Here is a 22,127-nt window from a genome sequence, read left to right as displayed (position 1 = left end):
CCAAAAACCAGTTTGCTGTAAGCAAAGAGGTCTGGTATTCCTAGGTGGGTGAACAAAATAAATGACACAAATCTACAGTACACATAAAACCAAACCAGTATTCTTAGAAGTTACTCTGTTTTTCTCCACATTCTGTTAATTTTTTCATTAATTGTTGACACTATTTGAAATGGATTTCAATTTAATATATAGCAATATCAACACAATAGCACTTAGATATACTGTCCCACAGTATTTTACAGCACTCTCTGGCTGGTTTACAATATCAGCATATTGCCCTCAGCAATTGGGGTCCTCATTTTACCGACCTTGGAAGGATGGAAAGTGGAATCAACCTTGAGCCCATCAGGATTGAACTCCAGGCTGTGAGCAGAATTAGCCTGCAATACTGCATTCTAACCATTGCACCACCAGGGCTCTTCATATACACTGACAATCATAGCAAGGTACAAATAAATATTTAGAAAAGCAGATTTTACTATTAAAATATTTGTAATTCTTGCCTGTCTTATAAAGAAGTCTCCATGAATCAGAGATACAATTCCAAAATTTGTGTATTTAAATATATGATCCATCAGCCACATCATCCGACGAACAACCTGCGAAAATTGAGATAAGAAATAGTGTGCATTCTGCATATAAATAAAAGAAAAATCAGAGGGGTTTTCTGTTCCATAGAAGCAAATGTATACAAAAAATACAAAAAATATTTTTGCTATTAAACAGAAAACTGAATATAAATTGCATCCTTAAGAGATGTTCATGTAAATGTTTTTACTAAAAGCTTACTAGCTTTCAAGAAGTATTCACTAAAGCAACATTCTCTCAGTATATGTCTCTTCTTCCTAAAATCCTTACTTTCGCTTTATATAAAATAGATAGCTATTTCTTCATTATCTTGGATAAATCATATTATTTAAAATCTACTTTCATTAGTTAACATTTTTAAAGCTCTCATACAATCTTTATTTTAATTTTAATTTTTTTTATTTCAGGTAAGAAAAAAACAAGAGAATATAAAGCAAATATGTAGATGTAAACAAGATTTGCAAAAATATACTGATTATTCAAAAAATATACCTATCCAATAATACTTCTTAACATCTTTAAACATTTCTATTTTAGAAAGCATTTCTTTACAATGTTAACTTAATTTTTAAATTTTTTGTAGATGTACAAAGTTGACAAAGTTAACCTAATTTCTGTATTATATCCATCACATTCATTTTAAACACGCCATTATATGTTCTCTACAGGTAGTCCTACAGGTTCTCTACAGGTAGTCCTCGACTTACAACAGTTCATTTAGTGACTGTTCAAAGTTACAGTGGCACTGAAAAAAGTAGTTTATGACTGGTTCATATTTCTGACGGTTGCAATGTTCCAGGGTTATATGATCACCTTTCGTGACCTTCTGACAAGCAGTCAATAGGGTACCCAGATTCATTTAACAACCAGGTTAGTAACTAATCAACTTAACTGCACTTAACAACTGTGGCAAGAAACATTGTAAAATGGGGCAAAACTCACTTAATAAATGTCTCACTTTACAACCGAAATTTTGGGCTCAATTGTGGTTGTAAGTCGAGGACAACCTGTATTTTATTTGTCCCATTTTGAATGATATAATTTCTTATGCAACAAAAATGAGATAAGAAAAAAACATGAAGACCAAATTAAGGTATCTAATTGCCATCACCAATCTCCCAATATAAAAATATAAAACAAAAACAGATATACGCAAAATAGTTCAGATAATCCTCAAGTTTCAAGAGCAACTGTATCTGGGGTTGCTGTTGCTAAGCAGTGTGAATACAATCCATGACCACATCATTTAACAATGGCAATCCAGGTAGTCCCAGTTGCCACTATAAACCCAAGATGTGCAGGTTGTTATGGAGGGAAGCGATATTGCACTAATGATACCCACGTATGGCTTTCTACTACTAAATTCAATCAGTACTTTTGAATGTTTCTTAAGTTCAAAAATGGGATGGGTGAAAGAAAAAAAGAGAACCAGCTGAATTAGATGAAAAGATTGTAAACAGGACTTGGGGACTGAGGTTCAACCTCTTGAATAAAATTGCATTATCCTTAAAACAGTGGCCTCCAACCATCTGGACATCAGGGACCAGTTCCCTGGAGAAAGGTTTTTCTGTGAACTGGAGGGGGCGTGGTTTCGCGTGCTGCCTGCATCCCAAGGATGAGGCTTCACTTATTTGTGCGGTCTGGTTCCTGGCATACCACAGACCAGTGCCAGGCCGTGGACCATGGGTTGGGGAACCCTGCCTTAAAAGTTCAGAACCTCTATGTGGGAATATTCATTGAAACTTAGCTGTAACTCCCTTAGCATTTACATCTGGCCCCAAATCTTTCAGGGCTTAGAAAATTTGTAAATATGCATGCCTTCTATCAGACTCTTAACTGTCCAGTGATTTGATTATTTTGTTCTTTACATGTCTATTTTAACTTCAATACAGGTAGTCCTCTACTTATGAAACACAACTGAACCCAACATTTCCATTACTAAGCAAGACAGCTGTTAAATCAGTTTTGCCTCATTTTACCACCTTGCCATAGTTGCTAAGTGAATCACTGCAGTTGCTAAGTTAGAAACAAGGTTTTTAAGTGAATCTGCCTTACCTATTGATTTTGTCAGGTTGCAAAAGGTGATCAGATGACCCTGGGAAATTGCAACCATTATAAATATATATCAGTTGCCAAACATCCAAATTTTTATCACATGACTATGGAGATGCTAGAATGGTCATAAGTATGAAAAATGGTCAGAATTCACAGTTTTCAATACCATTTGTAACTTCAGTCACAATGGTTGTAAATTTTTATTTTTATTTGTGAACACTTGTGTGTCCTGCTTCTACAACAGATGTGTACTGTGTTTCCCCAAAAATCAGACCTACCCCAAAAATAAGCCCTAGCTTGATTGGGGGCTAATATAAGCCCTACCGCAAAAATAAGCCCTAGGTTTAGGGCGAGGCGCATGCCTAAAGATGTCGAGCTCCGTGTCCCCGACATTCAGGGGGGCAGAGTCTCGCGTCGGCATCTCTCCCCTGGATTCCGGATGCGTTGGAGGGCGTCACCGGGCCGCTGCTTCCCTATCTGGGACTGCCACCACTGCCGAGCTCCCCGCGGACCCTACCAACAATCAGCTGGGTTCGGGTCCTCTTGCAGATGCCGCTGGTCACCTTGGGCGTCTTGCTCCTTCCGCCGCCTGCCAGCTAGCTCCGGAAATGCTGGCGGGCACGGCTGCACAGTCGGGCCTCCCTGCCGGGTCTGCCACCAGCCAGCTGGTCCAGGAGACGTCAGCAGAGCAGCCAGATTTTCCTGGTGGGTCTGCCGCCAGCTAGCTGTTCCAGGAAACATCAGTGGAGGCAGTGGAGCAGCCGGAGCTCCCTGCCAGTTCTACCACCGGCCAGCTGATACGGGGAGTGTCGGTGGGTACTGCTGAGGTGCAGGCAACACTGTCATCTTCCTGCACGCCACTGCCATCGGACATTCCAGGGCTTGCTTTGCCTCGGTTGAGGCTTGGGGGCAGTTTGGGCTGCACCGTCCCTCGTGAGACTGGACTCGGCAGGCCTGGACATCTAGAAGTAAGGGTGGGGGTTGCATGGTCTACTCACCTGGTTGTCGGTGGACTGTTGGATGTGGGGGGAAAAGGCTGATGGACGCGCGGGGGGATGGTGAATAGGAGAGAGCAGCAAAAGGAAGGATTATAAGGGATTGTGGGCGGATGTTAGTTTGTGGGTTGGGAGCGGGGCCCTGTCTCTGACCGGCTATGTAAGGGTTGGGAGCAATGAACACCCAACGCTGACTTTGCTTTTGCTTTATGTGCTTTGGAGTTGAATAAAGTCTCTTTTGTTTTGTCACACATTCCTGTTGGACACTCGTGCTTGCTTTCATCAAAGCATGTGTATTGACAAAAGATCAAGCTAGGGCAAGGATGGAGCTATCCCACACTCCCCACACCTTCTTACTGTTGCAGCCAAGCCTCCCATACCCAGACACCTGCCTCACCGGGCCACTTCTTCTGTGACCACTTGCTATCGGTCAAGTGCATCACCCCCGGACTCCATTTCACTGTCAGAGGCCTTCAGGAAATGCCTCTGCAACTGAGAATGCAGCTCCGGATTGATGCACATGTCACCCCCGGGCTTCATTTCGCTGTCAGAGGCCTTCAGGAAAGGCCTCCACAGCCAAGAACTGAGTTCTGGATTGACACGTACAGCACCCCCTGAAGGCCCCTGATGGCGAAACGTAGGCTGAGAGCAAAGCACGCAAGCAGTGGCAAGCAGCCCCAGAAGCGGGCCGGTCATGAGGTGAGTCTGTGGAAAAGACATCCCCCAAAATAAGAACTGTGCCTCTTTTAGAGGCAAAAAAATAAAAATAAAAATAAAAAATAAGATTGGGTCTTATTTTGGGGGAAACACGGTAAATAATATAAGTTGATGTGAGAAGATACAGAAATAAAAAATATGGTTAAAGTATTGGATGGACATAGATTTTGTGTATTAGTTCTCTAATGTTATATTTCTGAAAAAATTACCCAGATTGTTCAACAAGTACAGCATATCAACAATATCTATCAAAGTAGCATACCGTGCCTTTGTCTTGAAGGCACATCATTAGGGTGCAAATATCTCCGGTTGCTTGATGATTCACCAGCATCAAAGCTTCATCTTCTGAAACTGTTCTAATATCATCTCCCCATTCCATGACTATGCAGAAACAGAAGGGAAGAACAGACTTAATTAAAATAATGGTCCCTTACACAAATTTAAAATAGATGAAAATAACTCATGTTTCAGAGGTATTCCAACAGATTAGAATACACTGATTTGTAAATTTGGAGTACTTCAAATTTAATACACTATTTAAATATAAAGTGATGTTTGATGGAAATACTTTCAAATTCTCTTAAGCTTTCTCTTAGAAAGCCCCAAATATACATTCTCCCACATTTATTTTTCCCCTACCTTTTCTCAATTGCTAGTCAATTAATGCATTTTCAAGGGAAATATGTATGCAAAAAATCATCTGAGATGCCATTTTTAAAAATTACTTTATAAAAATTATGTTCTTAATTTTTCACATGTATATATATGCATGAAATCAAATTTCAATAGCAAGTGATAAGAAACAGATTTATAAAAATGAGGTAAAACTAAAATATAATAATCTTGCAATAAATTTTCTAACTCCAAGAACAAACACTATTTTCAATTTTTAAATATGTAAATTATTATATGCTATATATTGAATATGTATGTCAAAACTATCTTTGAAAATAAGTAAAACAATGATTAGGCAAGAAAAAAATGAAGACTTATAAAAATGAGACAAAATTAAAATGTAGTAATCTCACGGGTAAATTTCTAAATTCAGAAACAAATACCTTAGATTTTCCATTTCTAAATTTGTAAATTATAATATACTCTATACTGAACATGTATGTTGAAACTATCTTGAAAAATAAAACAATGATAAGTCCCTTCAAAGTGAACTCAATACCTAGTGATTTCATGATTATGTCCTTACTATTTTCAAAAACTTGGAATGATTTACCATTGCATTCTTCTATTATTATTTCCTTAATTTTCTACTCTAGCTTGATATTTTCTGTAAGTCTCCCAGTCAAATAACAACCCAGCATGGACAAAGATTGTTACAATGCTTCAGTTTTTAATTCAAGCATTCATATCCTGATACCAAATGCTTAAAACTTAAAAAACACTGATGAATGAGAAAGACTTGGATACCTCCTTGAGAGGTATATAAAAGTGTCTACCAACAACACTGAATCATACAAAAATATAGCGTATCATAAAATCCCAATTCAAGTCACAGAAATTCAGTCCAGGTTGAGTTATGTTAACCCACCAAAATGGGTCAACTTTAGTTAACCATGGATAAATGTCATGTGATGATAGCACATGACTCAGTAGGATATGCAAGGAGAGCTGCAAAACATAACTTGCTAAAATTACCATGGGACAATGATGGGTTCTTGTTTTTATTTTCAGAATTTAAAATCCAATCCCTGATGATGGCTCACTTTGTGGTTTTCCTATGAGCATACTAATACTAGCTCTGACACAATACTGAAGCTGGCTAGTTTTCTTGTAGGGTAGAGAGAATCATGCTTCAACAATTCTGAGTATACATTTGTGAATTATCCCATATGAACCATCTGCCTGTTGTAAATATTACTGAAATATTAGCTTCATATATCATAATTAAGGAAAGTAAAGAATAGTCACGCAAGAGTACTATAGATGTAGAATGATCTCCATCAAGAGTTCCAATAGTAATGTAAAGTTCAGTTATCTAGGAAAGCTTAGCAATGTCAATGCCTAAGTGTTAATAGCTTGAACTAATTTTAACTACACTCTGGAATTTTTAGATAGGGTTCTCTCACTACAGCATGTTCTACAGTTACATTGGAATGTTCCTAAGAAAAGATACAGTATGGAGAAAAATCATAATTATCCTCTTCAATTAAATTTGATTAGGTCTTAAGACTGAAGAAGGTTACTACCATATTTTTCTGTCTATAAGAGGCACCCTTGTATAAGACGCTCTGGCATGCAAGTTTCTCTACGCCGAACAGCTGAGCCAGCAAATCCGGAAGTTCGGCCGGACAACGATCTTGTCCCTCCCCCCCCCGTTAGTGGCAAGCCCACAGGGCCTTGACACCTGCACCAGGCGGCATGGCAACCCACACAGGTATGCCCTGGGCTGCAGAGGTTACCATTATTTTTCCATGTATAAGACGCTGCACTTGTATAAGACGAACCTGATTTTTGAACAGGGTTTTTGCAGGGAAAAATAGCATCATACATGGAAAAATACGGTACTCTAATAAATGTAAGAAAATGTCTGTAAATAATTATCAAGTTTTTTATTTAATAAAATTACTGATTCATTACTATATTAAGAATTCTAAATTTCTGAAGCTTGCTATGTCATCCTGAGAGAACATGAATTTCTTCTATCAATTCTCTTTGAAGCCTATGTAATAAGCAAAACTAAAAGTATCTTATTCTTATGCATTTGACAAGACTGGTCAAAGTCTAAATTTTATCTTAAGTTTAAAATACACGTACACATTTTTCAAACATAAAAATGTTCAAGTGGCAAGATTAAGGTGACATTAGCTAGTAGATGTGTCATAACACCCAACATATGTAATTTCACATACAAACATAAAAAGATCTATACCTATTCATAACCTGAAATAATTAAGATATTCCTAAAGCAATGTTAAATACTTTTGAACTTAACAAATCTTAAGATCCTAAGTTTTTCTTTTAAAAAAATCTGTTTTATTATTTTTAATATCAAGTACAGTTAAAAAGTATTGAAAAAGAAAGAATATACAAAAAAACAAAGAATATATGTAAAGAAAAAAGAAAAAGAGTCCATAAGAGTTCCATTTCATTCAAATGCTGAAATTAGGGAAAGGATGACAAATGCAGCACCCCTCTGGAAGAAAGATAACACAGCAGCAGTGACTACAAAGATGCTGCACCAAGACTACAAGAATTGCTACCCCTGTCAATGTAGGAGGTTTCTGGGACAGAATGTTTGAGACAACCAATCTTTCAATCTAATGATGTTATCCCTCTACAGCAGGGGTGTCAAACTCACAACGTCACGTGACGTGTTGCGATGTGTCACAACTTTTTTCCCATTGCCAGCAATGGGGTGGGCGCAGTTTTGGCATGACACATCTGGCTCGTAGGCCAGCAGTTTGACACCCCTGTTCTACAGGTATTCTAATTATATTGTGTGCCTTTTGATAACTCATCACTATTCAAATTACCATGTTTCCCCAAAAATAAGACCCAAAGTTATTATTTTGCCTCCAAAAGAGGCATTGGTCGTATTTTGCGGTGGGGGAGTGTCTTTTCCATTCACCTTGCGGTGGTGGCACCAACAGCCCCGCCCAGCCGGCCCACTTCTTCTGCGGCCGAAGCTCAGTTCTCCGCCGCATTGGCCATCTGGAAAGGCCTCTGACTGTAAAATGCAGGCCAGGGGATGCCGCAGAAGTGGACCAGCGACGAGAGGAAGGTGTCGATTCATGGGAGGCCTGGTAATCAAGCTCCACACACCCCGCTTGATTTTTAGGCATGCGCCTTGCTTCAAAACTAGGGCTTATTTTTGAGGTTGGGCTTATTTTAGGCCCACCCCACCCCCAAAATCAAGCTAGGGCTAAATTCAGGGTAGGTCTTACTTTTGGGGAAACACGGTAATAATATTCTGTGGTCAAGCTGTAAGTCTCTTTGATAATTGAGAAATATTTTGAAAACAAACTCTTCAAATTTACTTTTGAGAAATAAAAATGTACTTAAAAGTTAGAAGATATTAAAGCCTAAACACTATGATACAATCCATGTAGCCAGCTACAAAAATGAAACTTCAAAAAACATAATATTTGGGTATTTTGAAGATAATTTCAAGGATGAGAAAGAACAATACATTCAAGGTTATCAGTGGTTCAGCATAGTCCACTGCAACATTATTTGTTTCTTGTATCCCTTTATTATCTTTTTATCAGAAAGCACTAGTAGGAATCAATAGTAAAGTGTTATTTAAAAATATTCTAACAAAAGATTTGTTCTGTAAACACACCAAAAACAGGACCATCAGACTTTAGCTTAAAAGTACAATAAATATTACCTTTTCCCTTCCTTCCTGAAACATAAGGCATTCAACACAATTACTGAACACTAGATTGCCATTTCTATCAACTGGTGGAGAATAACATTGGAAGTTTTTAGAAAAGAACTGGTTAAACTGCACAAATTGGCTACTACTGAAATGAAGGATGATTTTTAAAAATAAATGTGGAAATGAAATTAGTAGCCCGAAATATCTCAGATTACCAGAAACCATCTTTCAGGAGCAACACATTTATCCTGTTTTCATCCAGATTAACATCTGTATAACAGGGCAGAACAGAGAAGAGAAGCAGTTGAAGATGTTCATTACATTTGATTTTTAAAAATTTGATCCTATATCTGGAGTCTATTTTAAAATCTATAAATGGAAGATGCAAATTATCAGCTCCGAGTTTCTCAATTATATTTAACGTAAGAAAAACAGCTAAATATTACTTTATACATTCTTCCATATACTGTACGATGAATTCTTACTACCAGTAGAAAATGTAGATATAATAGCCATTATTTCAACTATCACAGTTCAAACAGTTTTAGCAAAAAGCTATAAAACATTTTGGCACCTGGGGAAGTCAAATGCTTCGATAATAGGTAGCAGATGATATAACTGTAAAGCACATGCTGCAAATGTAAAGAAAAAAACTAAAGGGCAGGTGGGAGGGATGTTGTTTTTTTTTTCCTTGCCAGGGCAGTTTTCTGTATCTCATATATGAAATTTGGTGCTTGTTTTCTTCTAGGCTAGGAGTGTCAAACTGCCGGCCCGCAGCCCAGACGCATCATCCAGAAGCCGCACCCACCCCATTGCCGGCAATGGCAAAACCGTCCCAATACGTTGCGTGACATCATGTGACGTCGTGAGTTTGACATGTCTGTTCTAGGCAGAGAAGCACTGAAAAATCCTAGTTATTACTGACTTTTCAGAACTTATTAAATCCTTTAAACAGGAAGATTCTTTATACATGAAAGAGAAAAATCATTTTACCAATATTGTTTCTTAATTCTATTGTCAATCTGTACAACTATATTGTAAATTCAAGAATTCTTAAACATTGTAAAAAGAAATGTCTAGTCCAAATGCCGTTAGGTCTGCTACAATTTCAAAGATACAGAACATTCTAAAACATCCTTTGAAAAAGATCTGAGGGAACCAACAGGTAGTCCTCAACTTACAACAGTTTGTCTAAAGTTACAACACTGAAAAAAGTGACTTAGCACTGTTTTTCAAACTTATGACCATCACAATATCCCCATGATTACATGATCAAAATTCAGATACTTGGCACCTGACTCATGTTTATGGCAGATGCAGTGTTCCAGTCATGTGATCATCTGTTGTAACCTTCTAACAAGCCATCAATGGGGAAGTCAGCTTAATTTAACTGTGTTACTAATTTACCAACTGCAATGATTCATTTAGCAACTGTGACAAAAAAGGTCATAAAATGGGGCAAAACTCACGTAACAAATGTCTCACTTAGCAACAGAAATTTGGGGCTCAATTGTAGTCATAAGTCAAGGACTACCTATCATGTTCAATCATAAAAGAGCACAAACACATACACATATCCTTGAATCACACACAAGAGGTTTTTTACTTTGCCCGGCTGACTTCACACATCACACTACGGCAAGCAAAATGTGATTTACATGTTTATGCTTTAGACTGTTATATGAACTTAAACTTTATGCCTTGTAAAGTTTGGTTTATGGCCTAATGTTATTTTGTTATTTTGTCATTAAATCAACAAGTCATAAACAAATAGCTTTACAGAACTTGTGAACTAGGTCTAATTACCATTTGGGAAATCCAAGGTACAATGTATGCTTTAGCTTCATTTGATTAATTAAAGCATTATGTGAGATCATTTCACCTTGAAGAATAATCAGAATTTTATGTTAAAACAGAGATCAACTTGCAGCCTTAAGGTTGCAATGGATATGTTATATCCAATCTTCAGACCCAATGTTTGTGATCCCAAGCACCCTTTAGGTGTGTCACTGAATACATTGAACAACAAAGATTCGGAGTGTATCTTAGAGATTTTTGGCTGCTAATCATGAAAATAATCTGCAATTTAACCTATCACATATCGTTTTATAGAAATCTCTTTTTATACAATGGCAATGTCCACCCTTCATATTTATTGGCTATGCTGCACAAATTAAAGAAACATATGAAAATATAGAACGGTTGTTGAAGCACATCCAAGACACCAAGTACAACTGGAATATCTAACATTTAAGATCTAAAAGTAGTGGGTCTGCTACTTGGAATGCAGCTCAGATATACCAAGTTCTGTTGTTACATATGTGAATGGGGCAGCCATGCAAGAGAGTCACATTGCATTAAAAACACTCCAAAATAATTTGCTTCCAAGACAGAACGTGGCACACAAACCACTTATTGACCTGATAAAAAAAATTGCCTCCGTTTCACATGAAATTCAGACTAATAAAAATTTTTGTGAAAACAATGAGCAAGTGGAGGTTTTCGTTATTTAATACAAATGTTTCCAAGAGTAACTGATACCAAGGTTAAAGAAGGCATTTTTGTTGGTCCGCAGATCAGATGATCAGACAAGCAGTTCAAGGATCTATTAGTGCGGCCAGAGAAAATCACCTAGAAAGCATCCAAGGATATAGTTGAGAATGTTCTTGGCAACACCAGAGCACCAAACTACATTCAGCTGGTTGACAAACCTCTTACAGCATATAAGATCATGAAGTACAACATGTCACTGAAGATTCATTTTCTGCATTCACACTTGGACTTGTAGGTGCAGTCAGTGATGAACATGGTGAAAGATTTCATCAGGACATTGCCACAATGGAAAAACATTATCAGGGCAACTGGAATCCACCAATGCTGCTGACTAGTTGGATTCAGCAAGATACATCAGACAACGAGTGTAAACAAAAATCAGCGGCAAAACAGTTAGCCCTGTTGAACTCATGCAGTGTGTCAGAAACTTTATGCATTTAAATACATTGAAAGTTAATTTCATATTTCTCAAGATTTCTACATAATATAGTCATTCTGAAACTATACTTGTGTTTAGTTTGAAGGGGTCTTCATAATCACCGAACATTTTTCAAGAAGCAAAACTTGAAAAAAATCTGTTGTCCAGTGATATTAATGACATTTCTACCAAAAAGCCAACATTGCAGTTTCCCATAATTTTAATTAATTTAATTTAATTTATTATCATTTCTATACCGCCCTTCTCCCGAAGGACTCAGGGCGGTGTACAGGGCAAGAATAAAACACAGAAATTTACAAAAATTAAAAGATAATTAAATGCATGCCCGATTAAAATACAATTGATACATAGTAAAAAACCCCAATAAGAATGATAAAAAAACCCCCACCAATCCCCCCTCAGGCCAGGCCGGCTTGCTCGAACAAGTATGTTTTCAGATCGCGGCGAAAGGAGCGCAGATCGGGCGCCGTCCGGAGCTCAACCGGTAACTGGTTCCACAGCTCCGGGGCGCCCACAGAGAAGGATCTCCCCCTGGGGGCCACCAGACGGCATTCTCTGACCGGTGGCACCCTGAGGAGGCCCTCTCTGTGGGAACGCACAGGGCGCAGGGAGCTTGATGCCGGCAGCAGATGTTCCCTGAGGTACTCCGGCCCCATGCCATGGAGGGCTTTGAACACCATTACTAGCACCTTGAATCTCACCCGGAAGACAACTGGCAACCAATGCAGCTCACGGAGCAGAGGTGTCACGTGGGAGTATCGGGAAACTCCCAACACAACTCTCGCGGCTGCATTCTGTACCAGTTGGAGCCTCCGGGTGGTCCTCAAGGGAAGCCCCATGTAGAGAGCGTTGCAGTAGTCTAGACGAGAGGTCACGAGCGCGTGAGTGACCGTGCATAAATCATCCCGGCTTAGATAGGGCCGCAACTGGCGCACCAGGCGAACCTGGGCGAAAGTCCCCCTAGTCACGGCCACCATGTGATCTTCCAAGGTAAGCCGCGAATCTAGGAGGACTCCCAAGTTGCGAGCCCTATCTAATTTTGAAATAAGAAACCAAAAAAACATATTTAAACTCTCATGAGTTGTTTGATGACTGCCATAAATCCATTGTTTTTGGCAATACGCAAGTATTTAAAAACTTAATCCCAGACAATCCTATCATGTTATAGCATTGAAGTGCCCATACATTTTTTTGCCATCAAAAGCCTGTAGCAAAATATTCAGTAGAAATGTTTACTAAAGGTATGTAATAACAAGATACTAAAAACATTTTAGAGGATGTTATCTCCTAATACAAACTTCAAATGCTGCATTTACATCATGCTTAACTGGTTGGACTCTCCCTGTCATTTGAATTCAGTAGTCTGGACATTTCCAGGTTTGAAGGTTATTTTACCCATGTGTATCCAAGGCTAGTTACTAGTACTGTACTTTTACAAAGAGGGCATTTTGAGGCTATTTATCTTCATCGGTTTCCAAAGAAAATAATTTGAATATTCATCATACAACATAGGCTTCTCCTATTTATTTATTGTGTGGTCTCCTTTCTTCCCTCCTTCAAGGACCTATGAGGAGCTGGAACTGTGCAGAAGGTGAGTAGAGTAAGTCTTTGCGAATCCAATCTCTGGGGGCTCCGCTACCAATCAACCTCTGTGAATTTTAAGTCTTAAATTATACGGAAGGAAGTAATAGTGAACAATGAATGAACCTTCATTGTCAAAGTACAACCATGTATACATTGAGATTGGCTGAGCAATCTACTATATAGCTAGATGGAAGGTTGTCCAAAATGACTGCTCCATAGCAAACTGAGACTTATCATCTATTTCTTGGTATGTGGTCACTAAGGTAGGTAACTTACTCATTGTTCATTGAGCATTTTCAAACTGGATTGATATGAAGTGCAAACCAAAATATCCTAGATATATATGACTGAATATTTATGACATACTGTTATGTCATATTGTTAACATTTGTATTAGTTTTACACATGGTATAAACCTGCCAAATTAATTTATGGAACACCAAACTAGTTTGAAGATAAATAATGGCAGATTGCCTTACCCAATACAGTATTATAAAGACTCATTTTTAATTATTAAAATTTTCTAACACTCTTTATCAGAACAAACTTGGGCAACTTTTGGGTGGCATGAACTAAATTGCTTTGAAAATAGCACAGTGACATTTTAGGTTTCCACAACAGGTTTATTTTCTGTCTTAAACTGCACTACTGAATTTCAATAACTTAAGACTGCTAAAATTAATAGAGGTTGCATATAAACCCTTATATTGTACACTTTATTAGCTCAAACTTATAAAATGAAAAACACCAACATACAACTTTTTATTTTAACATGTCCAGATATCAGAGAGAAAATAGTATTTTTAAAACAGATACAGAATCACAAGTAAGAGTTATGCACTTCCCTTCAAATATTTTAAAATACAGCCTTTATTTTTAAAATTAGTTATCTTAAGCATGAAGAATTATTACCTATAGATCAGAGGTCTCCAACCTTTCCAGGCTCAAGGACCGGAGGGAAGAAGAGCAGCTTCAAAATTAGTGTGCGTGCATGCGCACATGTACATGGGGCCACGCACACTGGTGCAGCACTAGCAGCCCCATTTGTGCATGTGGCATGTCCTGGCGCCGAGCACATGCGCGAACAGCCACACACTCCGCCATGGTGGCTAGCTGCCCGTTCATGCATGCGCAAATGGGCCATGCAAACTGCCTGGGCTAGCAGCACATGTGCAAACGGGCTGCGGACACCCACCCCACAGTAGCATTCCTGTCCATGTGCATGTGCAAGCAGGGCTATGGGCGCTAACCCAAGTGGGGAGGGGGAAATGCGCACCTAAGTGTGCGCACACCTGCCAGTCGTTTCTGTGGCCCACTGGCCAAGAGCCCACAGCCCAGTCCTGGGCCACAGACCATAGGTTGGGCACCCGTTATAGATCATGCCAACTGCAATGATGTGTTTGACAATGCTGCAACCACAGAGGAATTCCTCTTTATCAATTACTTACTATCAGGAGATATAACTTTGTTTCACGCAGCACCTACTGATCATTCATGAACAATGTTGACTATGCATGTGTATATAATTCACAAACATAATTAGCACGGTAGCTGAATATGACCTGGATGGCATGAAAATTACGTGGATATAGAGCAGGTATTAAAATCATACTGAATTGTGCTCATCAACAGACATTTACTATGTTGGAATGAAGTATCAGCTAAAATACCATAGAATTTTGGCCATCAACCTCACATTTTATAATATTTTTATTTCAGGCTTACATCAGAAGATAGAGAGTACTTATTATAGGTCTAGTTATCCCAAAAATGATGGAAAAGCTTATATTCTAGAAGACAGCAAGAACTAAAAAATGATTTTATTAGAGAAGTGGGCTGAAAATAATAAGTGTTTTATGAAGGGAGCAAAAACCAAATGTATAGATATGAACTTGGCAATATCTGATCTTGCATTAGTGAATAAAGTGAATAAGTCATCAGTGTGATGTGACAGCAAAAAAGGCAAATGAAATTTTTGGATATATCAACAGAAGTATGGCTTCTAATCTTAAGAAGCAATAATTCTACTTCAGTCCTACTTATTAGATCTCACCAGAACTCTGTCATCTTCAGTCATCATACTTTATAGTTAACAAAACTGGATTAAGCTCAAAAAAATGGCAATGAAAATCATCATGAGATTAGAAACTATGTTTTATGAGGATAGACAGGAGGCATTAGATATGTTTTGCCATAAGACAACTGGGAGAGGATGTGAGTTAACATTTCTAAGCACCAGAAAGGCTACCAATAGAGAATATAAATATCTGTTCTTCATCAACCCAAACAAAAGATACAGAATGATGAATTTAGGTAACAAGACAGCAAATTTCAGCTGAACATTAAGAATAAAATCCTAACAGAAAGAGCAGTTTAACAGTACAACCACTTATTCAAAGAGGCGCTTTTGATTCCCCCAAAAGTGGATGAGTTCAGCAGAAGCAGATATATACAACCAATTTATCACTGTTTTCATATGGATTCTTCCTTTGAACAAAGAACTGACCTTCATGGTTTAAAGAATTTCTTTCAATTCTATTATTATGAGTACATAACTATCCTGTAACTATCTAGGTTATCACTTGGGATATCAACACTATTTGGATGAATATGTCAATAAAACAATAAAATGAAATAGTAAAGGGTGACATTCACAGAAACATTTCCACAAACTATTTGTGACAGTTGTTATAAAAACAGTATTAATTTCAGCATTCACTATGACTGATTTCACACACGTGTTGTCATATTTTAACCATGATTTATTGAACAAACCTGGTTAAATTCACAAGCTCATACACCATAGTTGACAAATCACTACAGCTGACTTTGCACAATATTCTAGGCTACAAATGCAAACAAACCACCTTTTGGTTTACTCTGCTAAATGTATTCAAGCTCTATGTTTCCAATCCACAAATTTCAATGCAGCCCAAATAACAGCATCTAGGATAGCATGCAGATTCAATATAACCTCCTCTTCACCACAAACAATGAAGCTTTTTTTGTAAACTACTTGCAAATGAATCTGTATTCAATACAGCTTTTTTCAATATCAACTTGCCTTTTTTGAAGTGTCAAATAAAAGCATGTTTAAGAATGCCTCTGAGGCAAGAATAGACTAAATGAGCTTCAAAACTCATAGACTTAATATACATTTTCTGTTGGAGAATCACTTTGGTACTGGGTTCTTTAGCTGTCATGTATACTTTACATTACTTTAAACAAGGCACAATAATGTGGACAAGAAGACAACCTAATTTGTAATACTCTAAGCATTTCTTGTATCTGTGCAAGAACATATGTAATTATTTTAAGAATATATTAATATGCTTAAAACACAGCTGTTTGTCCAACATCCTTAACTGAACTATGGTTTAAAATATATGACTTGCATAGCAAACTGTGCCATAAATTAACAACATAGGGTTCATATATGTTAGCCCAAGTGTGGTTGAGTGCATCATGTAATCGCTGCCAGTGATTTATTCCTGTACATATAAACATTTCATATCAAGAAAATGTTCTTACCTGTATATCCTGCCCACCAGCCCCAGGATGCCACCATGGCTAAAAGCCATTTAAATAATACTCCTTCGATATACCAAAACCTTTTATTATCCAACAATCGAAGAGGTTGCAGTACTATCATGTACAGAACATAGGACGGAATAGCAACAAGGTTATTAGCAACCATGAAGCTAAATCTTAACACTGCTTTCAGAAATATATAGCTTGCCCTTTGGGCCTTTTCCAAAGTTATAGCCATTCTTTTCACACAGAAGCCTGTAGTCTTTTCCTACAGAATAAGAAAGAGAAAAATTACTCAGAATAAAGTACACAACTTCATGTTTTTTTTAAAAAAATCCTTCCTAATCAAAAAGATTTTCATCTAAAAATATTAGCAATATATGTTGCCAGTATTTTCATTTTTTTTCAATTTTCTAGACCACTACATAAGATTTGTTCTCAAATCTTTTTTAAAAAGCATAATAAACTTCACTGCAGGCTACCAATCAGAATTACTTGTCTTTATTGTTGTTATATTCACAATTGCTAGAAGAGATCTTACAAAACTGTTCCTCATGGCCCTAGGGTTTGTGTTTTTACAAGTATATTTTACACAATTATACATTTACAAGGATATACATTTTATCTCTCAATAAGATTATTGAATATAAAGTAAATCATTTTCAATGTCTTAAGTATGCCACACCAGGCATACTAAAGAAATGTGCAATCTATTTGATAACATAGAAAACCTATTTATAATATACAAAGGGCTGATCTTTTGAGACAAAGAATTCCCTTTGCTTTTCCTCCATAAAAAATTGTAAAGATGGTTTACATATTAACATCAAGAATATCTAACTGCTCTTTATTTTGCAAGAGGAACTGTAGGTAAAAAGAAAAATGGAAAACATGCAGACTATTATGCTTTTAAGCGTATGCCTTGAGATTTTATTGTGAGGCACTGTAGATCACTGTAGATCACTAAATGATTTTAAAAAGGACAAAGCCATTAATTAGTAACATGATTAGAATGATCACAACTCCTAAATTACAAGAAGGAAACAGTGAAATTAAAATACAAAAGGAAGCACCAATTTAAAAGGCAAATAGGTAGCAAAGGGGAACAAAGCCTAGAGACTCCATCCGAAAGAGACTTATCTAGGAGCAGGATTTATGACATTCAATGCTTGTATCTGGAATATGTAGAATTCTAGTGAAGGGCTGGGGAAGGAGAACAGAAGAAAGGCAAACAGGCTCAGCCCACACTATTCGCTGAATCGCTCACCTTCTGCTGCGCAGAGGAAAGGGAACAGGAGGGCCCAGAGAAGTGGGCCTGATGGCCTTAGCAGTAGAGGGGGGCGCCTTGATCGGTGGCTGCCGGTGAAGGAGAAGGAAGTGGAGGCAGCGGCAGCAACTCTGGCGGGATAACGGCGGTCTCATGGACATGGAGGTTGCTGGCCTAGATCCAACGGAATGGGTTGGGAACACTCCCTATTTCCCCTGCACTTCACTGAGGGGGGAAAAAAACACAAGCGGAGATACCACTGAGAGAGACTGAAACACCACAAACGCCGGAACCAGCCAGGTTATATACAAGGGAAGGCGCAGTCCAGAAGACCTATCACACACCCTAAGAAGATTTTGCACAATATTCGGGGCCTGTGGCGATTCGCGCGCCTTCCCAAGAGAAGAGGCTGAATTCCGCCGCGGATCACCCCGGCTGGTTGGATCCGCTTCTCCTCCCGGGAGGAAGAGGGCAGCAAGCGCAACTCTCGCACCTGTTGGGGTATCTGAGCGCTTGTGCGCCGTAAGGCAGGAAAAAAAGACGCGGAGGATCTCTTAAATCTCAGCCGCCGCTATCGAGCATTTCGGATCAGGAACACAGGCTCGAGCTCTCTGGACAAGCACAAGTTTGCACGGGCTTCCAAAAAAAAAATATGAGCAAGCGCTAGTCATTCCCGGGTCAAACAGAGAAGAACTAAGCGCACTACTCCGCGGTGCTCAGAAGCATTTTACTCTTGTTTAAGTAACGGAAGAGGAAGGATAGGTCTCTTGAGAAAATTCTCCCTCCAAACCATGCGTGTTTCACCACGTAGTAATAAAATTAGCCTCCTCCCTATAGGACAGGTTGAAAAGAGTAGATTTTCACAAGTGCTACAAGCAAGGGATGCACAGACACGGAGGGGCGGCATAGAAAGCATGGGGAGTGACCCATTTTACCTGTATGAAAATGCCCTCGAAAATACACTTATCACCTCACATTCACACGGAAAACTGGAATTCCCCCCTCACGTCCTCTAACGGCGCGGGGAGTGTGAATTCTCCACCTTTTTCCAATAACGGAGGAAACCGAAAGGATCCTAAGCGGGAATAGAGCACATTCCGGGTCAAGCCCGGCCGCAAACTTTCAAGGTTGGGACTGGGTCTTTCCCAGGAACTTGAATTGGCTCCTTCCTCCCGATTAGAAACTTCTTTCAAGGGCACTAACGGTGCGCCTCCTCAGCCTCCAGTGGGAGAACCTTTCGCAAAAAAGCACCGTCGCCTACCTAGGACACCGGTGGGTCGCTCTCCTCCGACCGACCGCCGTCCCCGTCCGTCCCCCCCCGGAACGAAAGCCCTGAAAGGGTCACGTTCTCTCTGGGCGGGCGAAGGCATCTCCCCGTTTTGCCCAAAATGAGCCTAGAAAGGCAGCCGTGGACGACCCCGTCCCTTTTCAAGTTCAACCTCGGGCTCCAGGGTAGCCTCCTCAAGGGCGACAGCCGCCGCCCTCCTCTTCCTCCTCCTCCTCCTCCTCCTCCATCACCGCCGCCACGCCGCGCTGCTCACCCAGAGCAAGGGGAGGATCTGAAGAGAGCGCCAATGGGAAGGAAGCGCCCCGACCTCGCTTCGGGCGACAAGAGGGGGTCCTTTGAAGGGCGGCAAGAGCCTGTCCTCGGCTTCTCCCCCAGGAGGGGCTCCTTCCCGAAAAACCCCGGGAAAGAGGAGGGGAGCGGCTTGAAGGCTCCCTCACTTATCTGGCGCCCCTGTCCCTCCTCTTCCCCCTCTCGAGAGGCGCCGCTGGCAGGCAAAGGATGGCTTTCGTACCTCCGACTAGGGCTAGGCGGCTTTCCTTGCAGGGCCGGTTCTGAGGAGCCCGTCGGATTCATAACGGTGGCAACCGTGGCCGCCAGGGCCCTCGCCCACCTCGACTGCCGCGAAGAGGCTGCGCCGTGACCCCTCGACGCCGCCTCTTTCTCCTGCGGCTAACTCGGCTCGCCGGCAAGTTTCGCTGGCTCTCGAGGAGGTGGAAGCGAAAGCACGAGCAGGTCCTTCACTGCAGCAAGCCCCGCTGTCTCCGGCCGATAGCTCCCTCTAACGAGCCGAAGCTTAGCAGTCTGGCTTCCTTCGTCCGTCCCTCCGCCCGCCAGTCAGCCAAACTCCCGGCGGGCTGGGCCTCAGCAGGCCGCCTCCCTCGCAACTCCCCTCCCCGGTCCCGGAAGAGGCAGCCAAAGCGCGCCCTTCTTCCCGCTAAAAGGAACGCGAAAGGCAGAATATCGGAGAAACGGCGACAAGAATTGCAGCCGATAAAAAATGCGAAGAGGTTTCGCAGCCTTCCCGTTGTCCTCAGCCTTGAATGGCTGTACCAGCAGCAAGAAGAGGATATGGCCGAATGGCTGCCAGGGCGACCTGACAACGCCACGGCTTTTGCACACTTCGTGACTCTCGAGTCTTGAATTTAAAAAGTCCTGTTAGGAGATTAAGACTGGTGGTGTAAAAAAAAAACCAAACCCAGCCCCGTCGCCCCAATTTCTCACGTGTTCTCTAAAGGCCCGGAGAAGGGGAAGGAAGGAAGGAAGGAGAGGCAGCAAGAGGAAACTTGAGCCAGGGCCTATTGAAAGTAAAACTTAGTATTGTAGGCAGGAATAGGTTTGCAACACCATTCTGCTCTAATTTTCACTGTTGTTAAAGATTGTTGGGTGCATGGAGGTCTGTAGTGACCTGCATTTTTAGCTAAAAATAAGAAAATCGTTATTGCATTAGTTTTATTTCTGTTTATTACTTATAGTAATTTTCTAAGTATTTATGAGCAAACTGGCTCATCTACAAAGAAGAGGTAAACCCAAGGAAGTTCTGCAAAGTTTGCAAAAATTTAAACTTTAGAAAAATGCCTAAAATGGGATATTCTGCAACAACTCAGAGAACAATTAGCAAGTGCCAACTGTTGTTCAGGGTCAAAACATAAAAGACATTCTGATAGGAACAACTAGCTGGAACTCTGAATCTATTCTGTATTACAATTTTAAATTGTTTTCTCTGTGAATATGTAACCAAAACCACATAACATTAAACAACATAATTTTGCATGATATACCTTGGAAATCAAGATAGACTGAACTAAAAGGATCTTATGCAACATGACCATTGTTTTACATCTATATTTTTAATGAGACATTGGGAAAAGAAAATAAGAATTGGCTGAATTAATTAAGGTGAATTAATTTTCCCTCTGACTATTAGATTTGAATTAAAATATGCAGCAATTTTTAGAGGGGCTCTGGTTTCAACTAAGGCAGTGATGGCGAACCTTTTAGAGACTGAGTGCCCAAACTGCAACCAGAAACCCACTTATGTATCTTCGGGTGCCGGGTGGGTGTGGCCCATTGGGTTGGTGTGGCTGCAGTGGTAACGGCAGACTGGGTGGGACTAAAAAGTTCAATCAATTCCAACTTTGCGAGATTTCCCCCCCCCAAGAAGTTGAAATTGATTGATTGAACCTTTTTTTTTTTTGCACACGGCGGCAGAGGCCTAAAGTGGTAAGGTTTTATAAAACCCAGCTGAAGGCCTAGGACTGGGGTGACGGCACATGTGCCCACAGAGAGGGCTCTGCGTGCTACGTGCCATAGGTTTGCCACCATGGAACTAAGGCTTGCAGGAGCACATGTGACCCTGGAGTCTCAATCTATATACATCCTTGTATTAGAATACATTAAAATTCTTCAGCCAGTTATTTAGGTGGATAGTATACTTACTGGTAGTACTAATTTGGCTAGAAGTACTCTGTAAAATTATTTAAGTCAAAATTTATACTGTTTGGCATTTCAGCAAAGCTAAATATTTAGTACTTCAGGCTTTAATAATCATTTCGTCTGGATCTGTTACATCACTGAAAATTATGTTTAAGATCAACTCCCCATACTGTTCAAGTGAGGCAACTCTGAAGTCAGGCTTTATCTTGAATTCCAAAATCTGCAAATGAATTATGGCAGGACGTTAAATTTGATATAATTTATATAAAATATGGACAAACATAAACTTTGTAATCAAATCCTTATTCTTAAAATCATAAATATGTGACTGATGTTCATCC

The 22,127-nt window shown here is 39.8% G+C and overlaps 1 protein-coding gene across 2 annotated transcripts in view; it reads right to left on the bottom strand.

Annotated features, from left to right (window-relative positions):
- LPGAT1 (lysophosphatidylglycerol acyltransferase 1) overlaps positions 1 to 20,186 on the bottom strand; it is a 50,777-nt gene extending 30,591 nt beyond the window's left edge. Inside the window, exons 1-5 of one of the 2 annotated variants that reach the window (XM_081315322.1) lie at positions 19,865 to 20,186; positions 18,066 to 18,290; positions 16,799 to 17,066; positions 4,618 to 4,736; positions 504 to 599 (exon numbers count right to left, since the gene is read on the bottom strand). In XM_081315322.1, the coding sequence (XP_081171448.1) occupies positions 504 to 599; positions 4,618 to 4,736; positions 16,799 to 17,036 (453 nt within the window). In that variant the 5' untranslated portion in view covers positions 17,037 to 17,066; positions 18,066 to 18,290; positions 19,865 to 20,186. The remainder of the gene's footprint in view (positions 1 to 503; positions 600 to 4,617; positions 4,737 to 16,798; positions 17,067 to 18,065; positions 18,291 to 19,864) is intronic. The other variant, XM_081315323.1, reaches the window with a different exon arrangement.
- Positions 20,187 to 22,127: the final 1,941 nt, after the last annotated feature.

The sequence above is a fragment of the Vipera berus genome (assembly GCF_964194415.1).
Source record: "Vipera berus genome assembly, chromosome: 1".
NCBI lineage: Eukaryota > Metazoa > Chordata > Lepidosauria > Squamata > Viperidae > Vipera > Vipera berus.
This window is presented reverse-complemented; position numbering and strand designations above follow the sequence as displayed.